This window comes from Vitis riparia, chromosome 8 (genome assembly GCF_004353265.1).
Source record: "Vitis riparia cultivar Riparia Gloire de Montpellier isolate 1030 chromosome 8, EGFV_Vit.rip_1.0, whole genome shotgun sequence".
NCBI lineage: Eukaryota > Viridiplantae > Streptophyta > Magnoliopsida > Vitales > Vitaceae > Vitis > Vitis riparia.
Window position 1 is genome coordinate 5261976 of NC_048438.1, and position 17154 is coordinate 5279129.

General features: G+C 34.6%; 1 protein-coding gene across 1 annotated transcript; it reads right to left on the minus strand.

Moving 5' to 3' along the window:
• Nucleotides 1–297: 297 nt before the first annotated feature.
• LOC117919754 lies at nt 298–7799 on the minus strand. The gene is made up of 3 exons (XM_034837001.1): nt 7464–7799; nt 994–1101; nt 298–899 (listed from the first exon to the last, which is right to left on the minus strand). Exons 1-3 carry the CDS (start codon nt 7764–7766, stop codon nt 582–584), a joined length of 729 nt encoding a protein of 242 aa, XP_034692892.1. The 5' UTR covers nt 7767–7799; the 3' UTR covers nt 298–581.
• Between the last annotated feature and the right edge of the window lie 9355 nt (nt 7800–17154).

Consider the following 17154-nt stretch of genomic DNA (forward strand, 5'->3'; position numbering starts at 1 on the left):
AAGAGGTTTGGGTGGTTTATCCAAGCTGTGGAGTCGAAAGGTTCAATAGAAGCAGCTTGTGGGCGGTTCCAATGGTTCACTACGCGACATGACCACTTCTGGATTGATTGCCTGGGAAAAACATGCTCTGGGATATGCCTAATATATTTCCCTAACATCATCATCATCTCAAGTCTCAATCATCAAGAAGAGCCACATAAAAATCTCTTAAGTCTCAATCATCATCACCAACGATTGCAGACAACACAGCAACCGCCTTAGCTAAAGTAAGGCTTCGGAAAAGTTGGCAAATTAATCTAGCACAAAAACATGAGTTTAATTAGGCCTGGAGTGTACCAGTCAACAAGGCTTCGAGAGACAGCTCCCAAACAATTTGCCAAAATACTGGAAGTTTCGTATCAGAATGGGAATAAAATCGTGTTTCACAATCACACTATAACTCAACTTTAACCCTCAGGTGTCGACATACAGAAAGAGAGATCAAATGCCAAACAGAAATCAGGAAAAGAAGAGAAAAAAAAAAATAGAGGCACATTACAACATATCTGGTAGGAAAAAAATTTACAAAGCACGTGAAGGGGTTAGAAGATCTTGTTATACTGGCTCGTGAGGGAATCGGCGAGATTTGCATAAAGGCCATAGAGGGAGTACTGACGAAGGTTTTTTACTTCATACCAAGAATTGAGAACTGTATAGTGCTTATCTGTCCCTGAGAATGCCAACTGTATCCCAAGACTACAATCTACAGAGCCCCCTTGCCCTTGCCCTTTACAGTCACCTGTTTTGATTGCACAGTCCTGATTGTTAAGGCAAACAAATTTATTGTCTCCGGAACATGCTGAGCAGCCATCCCTTTTCCAATACAAGTTCTGCAGCCTACCCTTTTTGAATTCTAGTACCTGCATAGAAAAAAAAATCACAGCTTCTCAAAGATATGGGGATGACATTGGGATTAAAAGAACGGGCAGCTAGATTTGTGGTTTATCTCCTTACAAGAGTGAAGCTGGTTACAGTGTATGTAGAGTTGGAAACAAAAGCGAGCGAGGACCTTGCAGCATATTTTCGACCCGCAAACGCAACCATATATCCACCATAATTACTCTGGGAAGACAAGAAGACTACAGAAGATTAGAAGTTATATCATAAGTGGTATAATGTTATCTTGACTACTTTCCAGGAGAGAAGACATGTTAAACGTAAACCAAATTAACAATCAGGCACCTACCATTGCACTCCATTTCAATCCCCACATGCCAGGCAGCCACATTTTGTCTGGCCTTTTTTTTGTTTTCTTTAAGTCTTATACGTGGGAGAGAAGGATGAGATATAAAGGGAAACAAATAACCCTGCCAATTCTCTTCCCCTAAGGTAGGAAACTCTATAGGACTCCATGTTTGCAACAAACACAGAAATATGTAAGTGCTTACCAATACAAATAGTTAATTATGTGAAAATAATTAATGTTTCCAAGTGACTGTTTTAGGCTATTGACGACATATTCCAGGCCTGTAAGAACCCGTTTGTACCAAATGCTACAATCTAAAAAGGCTATTATTCCTGTTTACCCTAGTGTACAAACACTCCTAGATATTTCTAAGCAATTACTACAGTTAGTTACAACAACCAGTGAAGCTGTGAATTACTAGTTGGATTAATTTTTTTCTTTTCTATCTGTAATAGTTAAAAAGCCTTTATCCATAAATCTTTTTCCTCTGTGTAGAACTATAGTAAGAGGATGAAAATATAAATGAACCAGGAGACCGGTAAAACAGTGCAACAAGATTAACAGACAATGATGCTTAATTATGGCAAGAAGTCATCAATCCATGCTTCTGAAGTGAAGCAATTTCCTCACCTTCATAAAGGGAGTCACCAGCAAGAAGCAACCACCTTCCAAGCAATGAGAAAACCCCTCTCAACTATTGAAAAACCCCACCTTCACATCTATACCATGCATCATCTAGTAGTCTAATTATATCGATGGATTTTACATAATGCATATATATTTTTGCATGTATGCTTATTTGTCCTGCAACTCTTTTTTTTCCCATAACTTATATCAGACACCATCGAAGGTATAAATTATGAGAGCTGAGAAGACTAGACCGATGAACAACCAATATTTTTTACACTATTAAGCTCTTCCTTTGAACTCAAATTACCCAGTGGCCTCATCAAAATACAGTTAAAGCATTGGGAATGCAAGCATGAATTTTTGAGGCACTCAAACTTTCCATGGTAACAAGATTGGTTAAATTAGACTTCTATTTAGGACTTTAATGTAGTATTGTCATTCTAAGTTCAAAACAGGATAGGAACACTATTTACCCAATCTCAAAAGTAATTCCCTGATATAGAAATTCCATGCTTGTTATGTACAATCACATTTTTCTAATATCTATATTCCAATTGAGTTAATATTTTTAATATCTCCTTAATCGGAATTAAATAATTTTTTTAATGCTTTTCTGATCTTTCTTGCCATCAATATATACACCAGCATTTTTTTCATTAGAAGTCATATATGTATTTAACATTCTTATCAAAGAAATAACAAATAAATATGTAAAAATAAATAAATAAATAAATATAAATAAAAATTTTTGTTTTTCATTTTATACTCTGTCTATAAGCACCAAATAAACATAAAAGAGCCAACCTCCACAACCCCATCCACTACTTCTTGAAGACTCACAAGCCAACTCAACAAAAATCCTTCACTACCCCTAGAAGAATCCACTAAATCATAACAAATCCCACAACTACCAGGCTTTAAAAAGATGAATGAGAATATGGTTATTTGACTCCTCACACATTTCACAAAAAAATACATTGATTTGCCAAGGATCACCCCTTTTTCATTAATTGGTCTATAGTTAAAACCTTCTTCTATGTAGCTTCCCCAACCCAAAAATAAGTAAATGACAAACAAAACCAAAAACAAAAAAAAACAAAAACCTCCTTTAAAAGGAAAAAATTAACTTTACAATGAACAAAAGAATTTTTTTTATATATTGGCAAAATAAGGGAATGTATTAATAAAGCCTTGGAAAAGGCACAAAACAAATACACATGACATACACAAGCACCAAAAGGCAAAAAAAAAAAAAAAAAAAAAAAAAAAAAAAAAAAAAAGGAAGAGAAAGCAAAAGCAAAGAAAACAAAAAACTACCTCGCTCGCCTTACATCCAACGCAACCAATAAACAAAGTCTATCATGGACAAAGATTGATTATCCATAAATAGATTTATCCATTCCAAAAGCTATATTAAGACTTTTTACGGCCAAACATAGGCTTTGGTCAAAAGTCAATAAGGTGGATCAAATGATGTATATCTACAACAAAATTCATCATTCTAGTAAATGGGGCCCCAATCAGGTTTTTTGAAAGCTCAAGCATTTGAGGCAAGGAGACCTACTCTCCCCTTACTTTTTCATTTTAGCAATGGAGACTCTTAGTCGGATTGTGTTGAGAGCTAGAGAACAAGACTTCCTCACGGGCCACAAAGTAGGGGAGGAGGGGGTATATAGATATCCCATTTGTTGTTCACCGACGATACCTTTGTTTTTTGTGGCGTTGATCAAAAGCAGTTAGAGCATCTAGGTTGGACCTTCATGTGGTTTGAGGTAATATCCAACTTAAAAATAAACATAGAGAACAATGAGTTGATTCCATTAAGGGAAGCGGCTAATGTGGAGGCTTGCTTTGGTGTTGGATTGAAAGGTTAGGAAGCTAACCACCATATATTTGGGCCTCCCTTTAAGACATCCCCACAAATTAGAGAGGGTGTGGGAAGCGATAAGAGAAGAAATTTCAAAGGAAATTTACATTATAGAAGCGGCAATACCTTTCAAAAGAAGGAAGACTTACCTTGTTCAAGAGCACGTCATCAAATCTACCTATTTATTTACCTTGATCAAGAACACGTTATGAAATCCAACTATTTATTTCATGTCTCCTTTTGCTACTCCCTAAAAGGCAAGCAAGAGACTAGAATGAATTCAAAAGGATTTCATGTGAAGCAATAGAATGCTTAGGAAAAAAGCTTCATCTGGTTAACTAATCCACTATTTATTTAGACAAGCAGAGGGGAGATCTTGGCATTAGGAATCTGCAAACCCTTAAGCTTTGATTGGAAAATGATACTGGAGATTGGCTATTGAAAGGGAGATCCTTTAGTAGCAAGTCATAACATGAAAGTTTGGAACAGGGATGTCAAGAATAGCTATGGAGTGGTGTTTCGAAGAGTATCGAGTTCAAATGGAAGACCTTTAAAACCAGAACTTGCTTCTATGTGGGTAATGGCAAAAGAGTAAAAACCAGAACTCACTTCTATATGGGTAATGGAAAAAGAATAAAATTCTAGAAAAATAAATGAAGTAAAAATTATTAGGAAGAGTCCAATCTACAATTATTTTCTATTATTGTCACAGAAGATGCTTAGGTAAGCAGGTTAGGGAGGGCACTCAATGGAATCCTTGTTTTCATAGATAGTTCCATGATTAGAAAAAATAGAAGTACTAGAGGCCGTCTTTGGAGACTGCAATCATGCTTAATCAGGAGGGATGAGGAAGACAAATAAGGGTGGAACAAATCTAAGAATGGCAAGTTTACTATTAAATCCTTTTATGCTTCCTTAGCCTAGAGAAGTAGTGAGTCTTCTCCCACTAGCATTGTTTTGAAATTCATGAGTACCAATGAAAGTGGGTTTCTTCAATTGGAATCAATCTAGGGAAGAGTGTTAACGCTTGAACGGCTAAGGAGGGGTTGGAGTATAGTGACTAAATGCTACATGTGTAAAAAGGAAAAACAGTTAATTGATCATATACTCCTTCATTGTTCGATAGTGAGAATCTTGTGGTAGCCGAATTTTTTTGTATTTGATATGACCTAGGTGTTGGACGACTTTGTAAGAGAAACTTTTCTAAGATGACATGGCTCTTTTGTGGGGGAAAAGTGGAAAAAAGCGTGGAGTGCCGCCAATTTTTGCCTTTCTTAGACACTATGGATGAAAAGAAATTGGGGAGTTTCAAAGATGTGGAACAATTGGAACAAGCAATCAAATCCTCCTTCATGCAAATCTTTGTGGATTGGTTTGGAGTGTACATAGATGAGACCTCAAGGGAGATGATAGGTTCTACAAATTGGTTGAGCTCCAAGCAAGGAGAGCAGTAGCTTTTTGTTAGCTCTTTTTCTTTTTGTTTGCCTAATTTGCACTTTGTATACACCTTGTGTACATTGGTCTGTCATTTTCAAGTACTTTTGTTATATTTTCTCATTTTTCCTATCAGGAAAAAAAAAATTATAATAAGACTCCACTGGAATACCCCTTCAAACTAACCTATCTATCCCCTCTTCTTGAAGCTTCACAAATTGAATAACAACCCATCACCTCTAATAACTAATCCTAAAAAACCTTTAAAAACAAGGACTCAAATGTCCTTAGCCACCGACCCCACCCCCACAATCCATAAAACCATCATTCTTTCATTTTTGGGATTAATGAAGCCACATAGAGAAGGAAACACTATTTTCAATGATCTTCCACCATCCATGCAAAACTTAGTCCTAAGCCCATTCCCAATTGTAGTCAAGGTCCTTAACCTAAACTCCTCCCATATAATAAAATGGCATATAAAAGATTAAAAAATTTTGCTTACCATTAGAATCCTCACGTGACATACCAAGTTTGCAAAACTACAAAGCATTAATGGCTTTCCCTTTATGCAAAACAAAGCATCAAACTATAATATAATGTATCCACAAAGAATTAATTGTAATAATAAGCATAAGATGATGAAAGAAATTAAGGATACTTCTCAATAGAGCATAGAAGAGAAATGAAAGGGAACCATCAAACCCCAACCAAATGGAACACTCCAAATGAAATTTGATAAGGCCATTCGACTTTTGCAGAATGTCCAAATATATGGCCTAGGAGTAAATTTCAATCCTTAATAATCCCATCAACGATGTATTTGGTGGAGGAGAGACTATGAGATGAAAAGGAACTAGAAAATTTCCTTTCTTAATTGCCTTGCTAGGGATATTTTAAGGGGGGATCTAAAAATCATGTGGAACACTTAAATTTAGATTTAAGAATTTCAAAACATTCAGAATGTGTTATTCCCAAATCATCAAAGCTCCATGCTTGAGAGAGAGAAAGCTCTCTGCTATCACTATAAATGCATCAACACAGTTGCCACTGCCACCATTGAATAGGTAGTGATCTACCACCGGTCCACCCCAGCCAAAATCACACCATCACACTGTCATTGTTGACATCACAGCCAACATCTCGGCCACCATAAACCACCCTAACTCTGTCACCATCAGCATTGCTGTTGTACTCACCAGCCACTCTCATAACCACTATCTGCAGACTGTACCACCTTATTACCCCACATCTACATTGAAACTGAAGCTACTAATCCAAACAATGTAATTCTCAAACTAAGACTTTTTCACTTCTGTCATCTCAAATTCCTTTCAATTCTTATTTCTTTGATCAATTCTACATCTCTCATCCATCCATACATACATACATCCATATAAGCAACACACATATAAACCTTAATCAAGAAGTTTGGAGTTTCGTGGATCCTATCCCAATCAACAGCTTAGTAAGCCATTAGAGAGGTAGTTTTGTAGGATAAAACAAACAAATAAATATATAAAATCTTCAGAAATCAAATCTGCTTCTTGTTCTTTTGTTGGATTTGGGAGGAAAAAAATGAAGAGAATTTTTATGGCACAGAGCTTTCAAAGTTTAACCTATAATGTGTGTTCCTTAAATCTCGGTAATTGTGGCATTTGGACTCACTCCAGACATAAAGGCATTTCTTTCTGAATTTGTAGAAAGAGTGGGGGTGGGCAGAAGGTGTTGCAGGTTATTTCCACTTTGGTTTTCTTTTCAACATTTTCCCCTTCTTTTATCTGCATTAGTTTGATGGCTCTATGCGTACCACAAATGTACTAAAGATCGCCCTCTTTTGGGCGTCTAATAAACACTCTCGTTAGTAATCTAAAAAACCGTCAAAAATCTCTCACCTATGATATTGATTCAAAAACACCATCCAGAGCAAGAATCAAACGGCTCCAGCCAAGCTTAAGATCACACTTCAAAAACCTAACTTACAGCTGCGAACCATAAAATCTGCAAATGGAACGAAAACCCTAATACTTTCGTTGCTGAGAAAAATGCCTTAAAGAAACGGAATTAAATTCGAAAATTTGCACTACCTGTATGCAAAAAATAAAATCAAATAAAATAAAAAACCAGAACTCCTTATTAAACTCAGTTTAGGCGAACGCTTCAAAACAGCGTAACACCTAGAACCATCAAACCTCATCTCTTTTCGGTTCCTCCGCCTTTCTCATAAACAAACCAGCAAAAAATAAAAAATAAATAAATAAAAAAAACTAGAACCAGACGAACAAACCAAAACCACGGAGAACTCACCGGGAAGAAACTGGAGGTGGTGTTAATGGAGAGGAGGGAGATCTCATCGACCTTCGGCCTGAAGGCCGCGATCTGAGAGTTTTGCGAGGAGAGAGCGAGTCTGCGGTCGCAGGGAGAGAGCAAAGTGTTGTTGTAGGAGAACTTATCCCGTGACGCGAACGCGATTCCAAAGGTGAAGCCGTCGGATTTCTGGACAGTGGTGTCGGCGCAGGGCGAGAACACACGGTTATTGTCGCCCGACTCTGCGAAGACCAGCAGCATCACCATCATCGACAACATAAGAGGGATTCTCGGAATCGCCATTGATGAGAGCTTTGGTGGGAAAGGGAGAAACAGCAGGTGACATTAACAGTAGGCAGTACTAATATAATTTAGGGTTATTTGATTAAAAGGGCTCTCATAACCCAATTTTTGAAATTTAACCTTCCCCTTTTTTGTCATCATTCGGACAAAAATATCCTCATTATTTTCTTGTAAAAATAACCATTTCTTTTAAAACCTACATATAAATACTTGAAATAGAAAATGACATTTATGTCAAAAATGAATTACTTTTTCAGAAAAAACATGAGAAATGTTAGATTTTCGATTTTGGGGATTATTTCATCTCTTTAACCAAATATTTCTATAATTTACTTGGATGTTCTAAGTTGTGTGTTTTGTCTATTAGTTTGACCCAAATCCACGGTGGTTGATGGCACAAACCAGTTAGGGCTGGAACCCAAGGTGTGCAATGGGCCATTCCGGAGGGCCATTATGGGCCAATGTGCCCAGCCTGCAAGGCCCACTTAAAAGTCGTGTCAGGCCACATGCTCATGCAAACCAAATAACCATCGTATAGTTGTTGAGAGTGGTATTATAGAAAATTATCGATGAATCATTACTTATTTACCCTTAAAATTAATCATTATATAGTTGTTGAAAGTATTATTTACTGTTAATACTAATAATAAGTAATGTACTTATTTATCCTTTAAACTAGACATTTGACATGAAATATAAAAAATAGTTATTGATTCACCTTTTCACTCTTCAAACTAATCCTTATATAATTGTTAATAGGGGTATTAAAGGCATTTGACATGTAATAAAAGAAAAAAAAAATAAAAAGTAAAAAGTAATATTTGAACGAGTCAAGTGGGCTGACACAATGGGCCGATACGACGGGGTGATAAGTTAGGATGGCACAATAGGCCAACATGATAGCATTACGGGTTGTCTCCTTAGGCCCGACACAACCTGCTCCTTGCACAACATACCCTTTTAGGTTGTCTGCCCAACCCGCTATAGTAATTAGGTCATGTCAGCCTGACCCGACCTTTTGGCACGTCGTGCCACAAGCCAAAATGGGGGGTCTTACCCATTGGACAACTCTAAATGGAACCGATTGGTTTTACGACCAGGACAAGACACCATCTCGACCTGCCCTTGTTATGATTATTATTATTTCTTCTTGTTCATTTCCAAAATTTTTAATTACATTAAAAATAAACGTAAGTTATAAATAAATATTATATGACTTTATAATTCACTTTTTAAGAATTAGATTTTTTTTATTCTATATAAATTTAAAAAGAAAAAAAAAATCCTAAAACATACTTATCATCTCACTTATATGCACTTCCATCTTATTATTATTTTATTTAATTAATAATTTAAATAATGTTTTTGGATAATTTGAAAAAAAAATTATAGTAATTTATTGAATAAAAAATTAGTTTGGACAATATTTCTCCTTCCCGATTTTCTTAATAAAAAAAATAGAAGATTAGTTTTTTTCTATCTAAACCTATGTAAACAATTTAAAAATAAAAATTGATCTAGATGATGTTTCTCTCTTTTAAAAAAAAAATATATATACATACATACATATATATATATATATATATATATATATTATAATTTAATTAATATAATTTTAACATGAAAATTAAAATATTATTACTAAGATTTCTTAATAAAAAAAAGTAGATGATTAAATTTTTTTTCTATTTCTAAAAATGTAGACCTATAAAACAACATAAAAAATTAATTTAGATAAAATTTCTCTTTAAAAAAATTATCATAATCTAATAAAAAATAATAACATTTTAGAATGATATAGGGTTTGTTTGATTAGTGTTTTTAGAAATTGTTTTTTGTTCTTGAGAACAAAAAAACACACACACATTTAGGAAGTAGGACAGTGACTGTTATCACTATTTTCCATGTTTTCAAAGTGACTCTTTTTAGAAAATAACAAAAAAGGTATTCCCCTTATTTTTTTATACTGTTTATAGAACAAAAAAAATCATACTTTGTGTTTTCAATCATTTGTTCTCACTTGTGATCTTTCCTCCAACATGTCTCCCCCACCAGCACCAAGCCAAGGTGAGTTCTATCTCCACCAACACATCTCTAGTTTTCATTACTTCAAAATATTTGAAGTTGTTTTTGCTAGATCCGGTTACTCCTTTATTTTTGTTCCTAACATACAGATTCTTTCTCTTTTCCAAGATTTCCATCTCTTTCTCTTTTTTTGGTTTTCTTGTCAAACAAATAGTTTTCTATCTCTAATTTATTCATTATTACATAGGTAATTACCATCCCCCAAACTGTTTTAGCTTTAATTGATTCAATTATTTCTAGGGTTTTTCTTCTTCAGATTATTCAAGACTCATGTTTGACTCAATAAACCTTATTACTATATATTAATTTGTATTGAAAATTTTGATGTGTTTTATGTTCTTAAAATTTTGTCTGTAGCATTGTTTTGCATTGGTGTGTTTGTCACTTCCAATGACTAGTAAATTTTGTGTTTGGAGTATTTTAAGTGTAGTTCTGAGTTTGGTTTTTCCCAAATGTGGATATGCTTAGGGTTTTTAGTGTACATATTTCTTACTCATTAAGTTGGTTGTGTTTATCATCGGTTATTTCTCTCTTCCGATTGATGGTTGCATTTCAAGTAGGTGTGTAAATATACGAAATTAAAGGGTCTTAGTTGAAAGTACCTTAATTAGAAGTTTCCAAGACAATCTGCTTATTTTGCAAGAAAGTTTAACCCATGGAATAGACAATTTATTTATTTTTTTTTAAAAGTTTTATTTTATTTTGTTTTTAGTTTTTATTTTTTAAAACTACTTCTGAAGAAGTAATTAGAGATTGATGCTAGGTTTTATCAAGCTCTATGGTAACATGTCCATGGATACACATAGAGGTTTTATTTTTGCTACCTAGAAGCAGTTTCCATTGGCAAAATTGAATCAAAGGTTTATTTGTTTTAATAGGGAAAAGTTTGGAAAAATTGTCATGTTTGTTTCAATTGGCCTTGCAATAAAAATCTCTTTTTGCTAAAATTTATCAATTTTATGTTGGGATTTTTTTCCCCAAAAATCTTTCTCCTTAAAGGAAGGAAGTTTTAAAGGGAACTTTTCCTTCTTGTGATAGTTTCAAAACACAATGATTTTTAATTGTTCTTCTATACAAGACTCATTAGTGCACAAAATGCATGATCTTTGCATATTTGTGAGATGTGTAAGAGAACTTGAGGTGTACCTTGGGCGGATTGAATCCAAACAAACCTAATTCTATTTTGGATGGGCTTAGGCTAAATTAAAAGATATGTTGATCTTGCCTAAGAAACTTTCCAAGTTTGAGGCATGGAGATCAATGAGAAGATTTATACCTAATAATAAGTTCATGACTTGCCCAACTTAGACATGATACTTATGATACTATGATACCTAAGCAAAGCATATGTAGTCCTAAGAGCTTTATATTTGCTAAACTAGGGTTTGCATTGAATGCTCAATGTTTAGTGCATAGTTATTAGAATTTTTAAATTACTCCATTCTAAGACCTGAATCGTTAAGGTACATGCAAAACTATCCTAGGGATCTTTAAATCCACACAATAGAAACAAAAAATCATATTAAAACTATAGATTTAGGTGTATAAAAAACATACCTAAGATTTGCATATTCCCAAATTAATTCCAATAAGTGAAGAAGTCGATGTGGATCCTAAAAACCAAGAATTCTTCCTTTTAATGACTCTTTTTCCTAGATCTAGACATTTAAGAATAGTGAAATCTATTGGGAACCTTAGATTACTCCATTCTTAGGCCTATATTATGTAAAGTGCATGCAATCTAATCTTAGGCTTTCTAGATCTAACATAGTGGAAAACAATGGCAATGAAAACCAATAACAAACATAGATTTAGAGATAGTGAATCCATATCTGCGATCTAGATGTTCCTAGATCGAATCTAATAAAAAAAAAATGTTGAATCTGCATTAGTCATTATAGATGTCCTCTACACAACAATCTTCCATATGATCTCTCCCTTAATGGGACTTGACACAAAATAAGGGCACACTTCTCTTTCTCTCTTGAGGGTGGCTAGGGTTTGCATTTGTAGGCTAAGGGGGCATTTATAGGCTTCCCTATGGGCTTAAGTAACTGGAGCCCAAATTGGACTTAGGTCACCTAATCCAACACTCTTAGGTCACAATTAATTAATTAGCCTTATTATACTCCAATTAATTAATAAAACTAATTTAAAAAGTCAATTAATAAGATCTAGTGCACCCTACATTTTTACCAAAACACCCTTATGCATACTTATGAATTATAAACCTAAAATCTCTCAAACAAACATACCACCATGAATTGGGAGATCAAGTGGAAACCATTGAAACCTATGGAAAAATATTGGCTCCTTCAAAATCTACTTCTAAATTTGACTCTACATTTCATTAAAGAGAGCCAACTGCACTCTAGTATACTATAAAATTATAATGAAATAAAGCTCAAGTTCATAACCTACTATCCATTGCATGCAGACTCCCCATGAATTAGTGTATGTGATCTAAAGAGGTAAATATTATCATCCTCTCAAGATCACATTTTCAATCCCTGAGATACAAACCCTTTTATTTTGTGATCATCTAACATACTTGAGCTACCCAAAAGCATACATTAAATTCCACTTAAAGAATTACTACGACCATAGATTTCATGATGACATGTCCTTAAGATTGGTGGGAACTCGGATTTCTCCATTCTTTATCCTTGGATCTCGTAGAATGCAAGCATTTATCCCTAGTCATCTCTAAATCTATCGTAGTATAATAAAATGACAATAAAAATCATTCTCAACTATAGATCTAGAGATATAGTACTCATACATGGATCTGGATGTTCCCAGATCAATTTTTTTTACAATGAATGACATGTTTGAAGGTCCTATATACCTAAGATCTTCCACCCGATGACTTGGAACACGATCTTGACACTCCAAACTATGGGTTTTGGAAGAAGGGAAGCTTTGACTTTCTCTTTTTAAAGGTGGAAGATGGCTAACTAATGCCATTAGGAAACCTCAACCCCCTAAAGGGGTATTTAAGGGGTTCCCTTACTAGGCTTCAATAACTTAAGCCTATATGGGTTTGAGTTAGTTAATCTAGCTCAAAATGTGTTCTAATTAATTAATTAATCATACAAGGTCATATAATTAAACAATTAGCCTAATCCAAAGACATTATTTGTTATTTCTTATGCAACCTTGCATAATTACCAAAATACCCTTATACACGAGGGAACCAAAAGTCAATCTAACCTTCATAAACTGTACCAACATGATATATGAGCTTAGAGCAAGGACCATTATAACCCATAAGAGTATTGTCTCCCTCATAATCTAATTTTGAAGTTTATTCAACATCCTACTACAAAGAATCAAAAATACCCTTATACACGAGTGAACCAAAAGTCAATCTAACCTTCATAAACTGTACCAACATGATATATGAGCTTAGAGCAAGGACCATTATAACCCATAAGAGTATTGTCTCCCTCATAATCTAATTTTGAAGTTTATTCAACATCCTACTACAAAGAATCAATTGCATTCCTACACCCTATATAAATAACAATGAGACAAAGTTCGGGTCCGTAACTTACTATCAACTTCATGCAGACCCCCATGAATTGGTGTTCGTAATCTAACAAGGTAGTACTATCACCTATCAAGATTACCTCTCAAATCTTTGAGTTACTGATTTTACTTATTATGTGATCTACTAACATACTTTAGTTATAAGGAGCATATATCAAATTCCATTAAAGGAATTAATGCAACCATTAATTTTATGATGACATTGTTAGGATAGAGCCCTTAAAAGTATGACATGATGTAATAAATTTGGAATTCATTATTTATTTAATGATGTTCCAATTTCACTTTTATTTATCCTCACTCCATGTATATTAGACTTATAAGCATTCCTATCTGCATCTTTTGCATTGTATGTAACTTATGTGCATTAGGAGTTGTACAAAAGATCTAAGTCATGGGTTCCTTGCAAATAAATGACTTGTTCACAACAAGTTCATGGGTCTTGGCAACCCATTAAAGGTTGTAGTGCACCACCTCCTAATTGGAAGGACGACTGGTCTTGGCTATCGAAATGGGTTTCCCATGGTAAGTGCACTAGTGTGTATGATTACACATTGGATTAGACCTACGATGAGTTATGACTTAAGGCTATCAAGTAGTCATGATCTCACCAAGCTGTTTCACTGTATTGTCTCTCAACCTTGAGAGAATATTGAGCTTGTACTAAAGTTAGCAATGGCTTTGACCTATGGGTGAGATCATAAGCTAATCATATATTTCTTATGAATTGGGTCATTGTTGATGGAAGCTGGTAGTAATAGGTATTCTTAATAGAAGCACTATGATATCTCTTAGGATTGAGACAATGTGTCCCATTGGGTGATCCTAAGAAGGTGTATTCATGGAAACTATGGCCATAGTAGTTCCTTAAGTGGAACTTGACATAGGTCTTTTGAGAGCTAAGATATGTCAATTAAACACACAATAGGAGGATTTGTAACTCAAGGATGGTAGAGGTAGTCTTGAAAGGCTGATAACTTTCACCTTGTTAGACTACAGACATCAACTCATAGGGAGATTGAACACAATGGATAGCAAGTCATGGATCCGAACACTTGGTGTCTCATTGTTATTTGCATAGGATACTGGAGTTTAGTTGATTCTTTGTAGTAGGATGTTGAATCAACTTTAGAATTGGATTATGAGAGAGCCAGTATTCCTATGGGTCTCAATGGCCCCCGCTCTAAGCTCATATACCTTGTTGACACGGATTATGAGGGTTGGATTGACTCTAGGTTCACTTTTGTGCACAAGGGCATTTTGGTAATTACACAAATTCGCATAAGGGTAAGTGAGCAAGGTCTCTGGATTGGGCTAATTGATTAATTAGTAGGCTCTATTAGGTTAATTAATCAATTAAAACCCATTTTGGGTTAGATTAAGTGACCCAAGCCCATGTGGGCTCAAGTCACTTAAGCTCACTTAGGAACCCTATAAATACTTCAAAGGGGTTAGGGTTTCAATAACTTTTGTCTTCCATCATCTAGAGAGAAAGAGAGTTATAGTCTCCACTCTCCTTTTTTTTCCTACCGGAAGTGTACCAAGAACAAGGTTGAGTCATCGAGCTGAAGATTGTGGGTTTATGAGACTTCCAACAACTTCAAGGTCGTCTTCAACACTTGGATTTTGAGGTTTGGGAATGTCCATACCTAAAGGTTAGTACTTTAACCCTAAAAGATCAATTTAAAAAAAAAAAAAAAATTGGTATTGCTTCCGTTGCTTAGATTTAAGGTGCCAACAACTAGTATCAGAGCAAAATGTTATAAGCATGCTTAGATCTTTATTTAGGGTGTGCTACATCTTTTTTGCAGCTTTGATATTATCCCATGGCCAAAGAACACATGTATGTTCCTTTTTATTATTGCTTGTGATGATTGAATGGGATAATTTGTTTTTGTTTTTTGTTTCTTCATAGATTTGGTTGTAACCTCCATTAAAGGAGCATAGGTTTTCCATTTCTCTTGTAAAGTTTTCATATTTTTCATAGATTGGGTTGTAAGCTCCATTATAAGAGCATATGATTTTATTTTATGATGTAAAGTCTTGTGTTTTATCATCTATAGAGGACTACAAAAGATGAATTCGTGAATGATGTCAATAAAGATTGAATATTTATTGGAGCATAATCTATGAAGATTCAAGGATTTTAATGGTTGTGGAAGAAAGGTTGAATCATTCCTTTGATTCATTCAAAAAAGAGGAAGAAAGGAGAAAACTTTTTTTTTTAGATCCATGGCTGCACAACAACGTTCACTTTGACTCAAAATTGGGGTGGCCTCCTATGATTTTCTTATGGCAAGTTACATATGATTTTGAAGCTTAGGACGTAAAAAATTGAACGCCATAAACAGTTTGTGATTCGGAGTTGAAACGAGAGAGTTATAGTCGATTGAATCAAGGCTGCGCAAAGAGCATGGCAACATAGTGATACTGACTTCAACTCAAAATTAGGGCTACCTATTGTAAGCCTTTTAGGGAAAACCACATATGGTTTTGAAGATATGGAAGTTAGGAATCCAGTGCTTCTAACGGATTACAATGCTGAGTTGAAACAAAGGACATATGACTGATCAAAGTAAGGCTGCGTAAAGGGCATACAATTACTAGATGGAGTACTGGCCAATTTGTTTTTGGTCTTTTGGGCTCATTTTTTAAGGCCCATTGGGTTTTCCTTTTTTCACTAACCGTATCTTAAGTTGTAGGTACATTTGGTATTTTTGGATCCTTAGACTCCAAATATTTGGGTTACCAAATAAGCAACGGGATCCCTAAAGCTATGGGATTCGGTTTTATTTTTTCCTTTTATGCTTATATTTTATATATTGCATGTGTTAAGGAAATAAAATATTTTTCAAAATATTAATTTTGGATTTTCTTAAAATAATAAATTTTCATGAGACTTTTTTCCATTATTATTTATTTAAGGAATTGGTTGTTGTCATTTAGGATTTCAAATTCCTTTTGGGACTCTCATTTATTTAGGTTAAGTGGTTCTTTAGGCTCTCTCTCTCTCTCCTCCCCTCATAGAGAAGGAGAATGACACCTAAATTGGTCCTTCAGGCTCTCCCCATCTGAGAAAAAGAGGAAATTATTTAGTTTGAAAAGAAAAGTTCAAGGATAAGGAATATGAAAGATATCCTTATTTGGCACAGGAGCCCCAATTCAAGTAATAAATAAAAGTTTTGGAAATTTTCATGATGAATAATTTATTTTAAGATGGTTACCAAAATTATCTTAAAGACTCTATTCCAAAATATTAAGTAGGAGCGGGACATAAGCAAACCCATAGCCTCCAAGATCAAGCCCATCTTGATTTTGGGCTCATCACTTTCCTAAAGATGGGATGGCCCAAGGAATCAAGGGATATGGACTATCCTTTACGGAAAAAACTATATATGTTTGTAGTAAGAGTGGTCAATCCTAAAGATGGAACTCTTTACTTAGTAACATTGATGTCAAGGATCTTAGTTACATACTTAACTTAGACATGAAGTGGTAGAATCACCTAAGGTGGTCCCACTTGCATAGGCTAAGAGCTAACCATAAAGGTATGTTTATGAATGCCTTAGGATAACCTTTGGAGGTTTAAGGCAGGTTGATTAATTAGAGAGGGTCTTTACCTAGTAATAAGAGTCATGACCTACCTAAAGTAGGCTTGATTCTTATGATACTAAGATATCTTACATGGATATATGTGTAGTTTGAGAGCACCACATTTTTGCTAAATTAATTACCAACTTGCCTTGAATGC

Excerpts from the sequence above, each read along its gene's own strand:
- LOC117919754 (XM_034837001.1), bottom strand. The coding sequence starts at position 7,766 with ATGGCGATTCCGAGAATCCCTCTTATGTTGTCGATGATGGTGATGCTG. Across the intron at positions 1,102-7,463 it reads CCACCTCCAGTTTCTTCCCG|AGTAATTATGGTGGATATAT; the intron begins GTGAGTTCTCCG and ends TTGTCTTCCCAG. Across the intron at positions 900-993 it reads CTGTAACCAGCTTCACTCTT|GTACTAGAATTCAAAAAGGG; the intron begins GTAAGGAGATAA and ends TTTTCTATGCAG.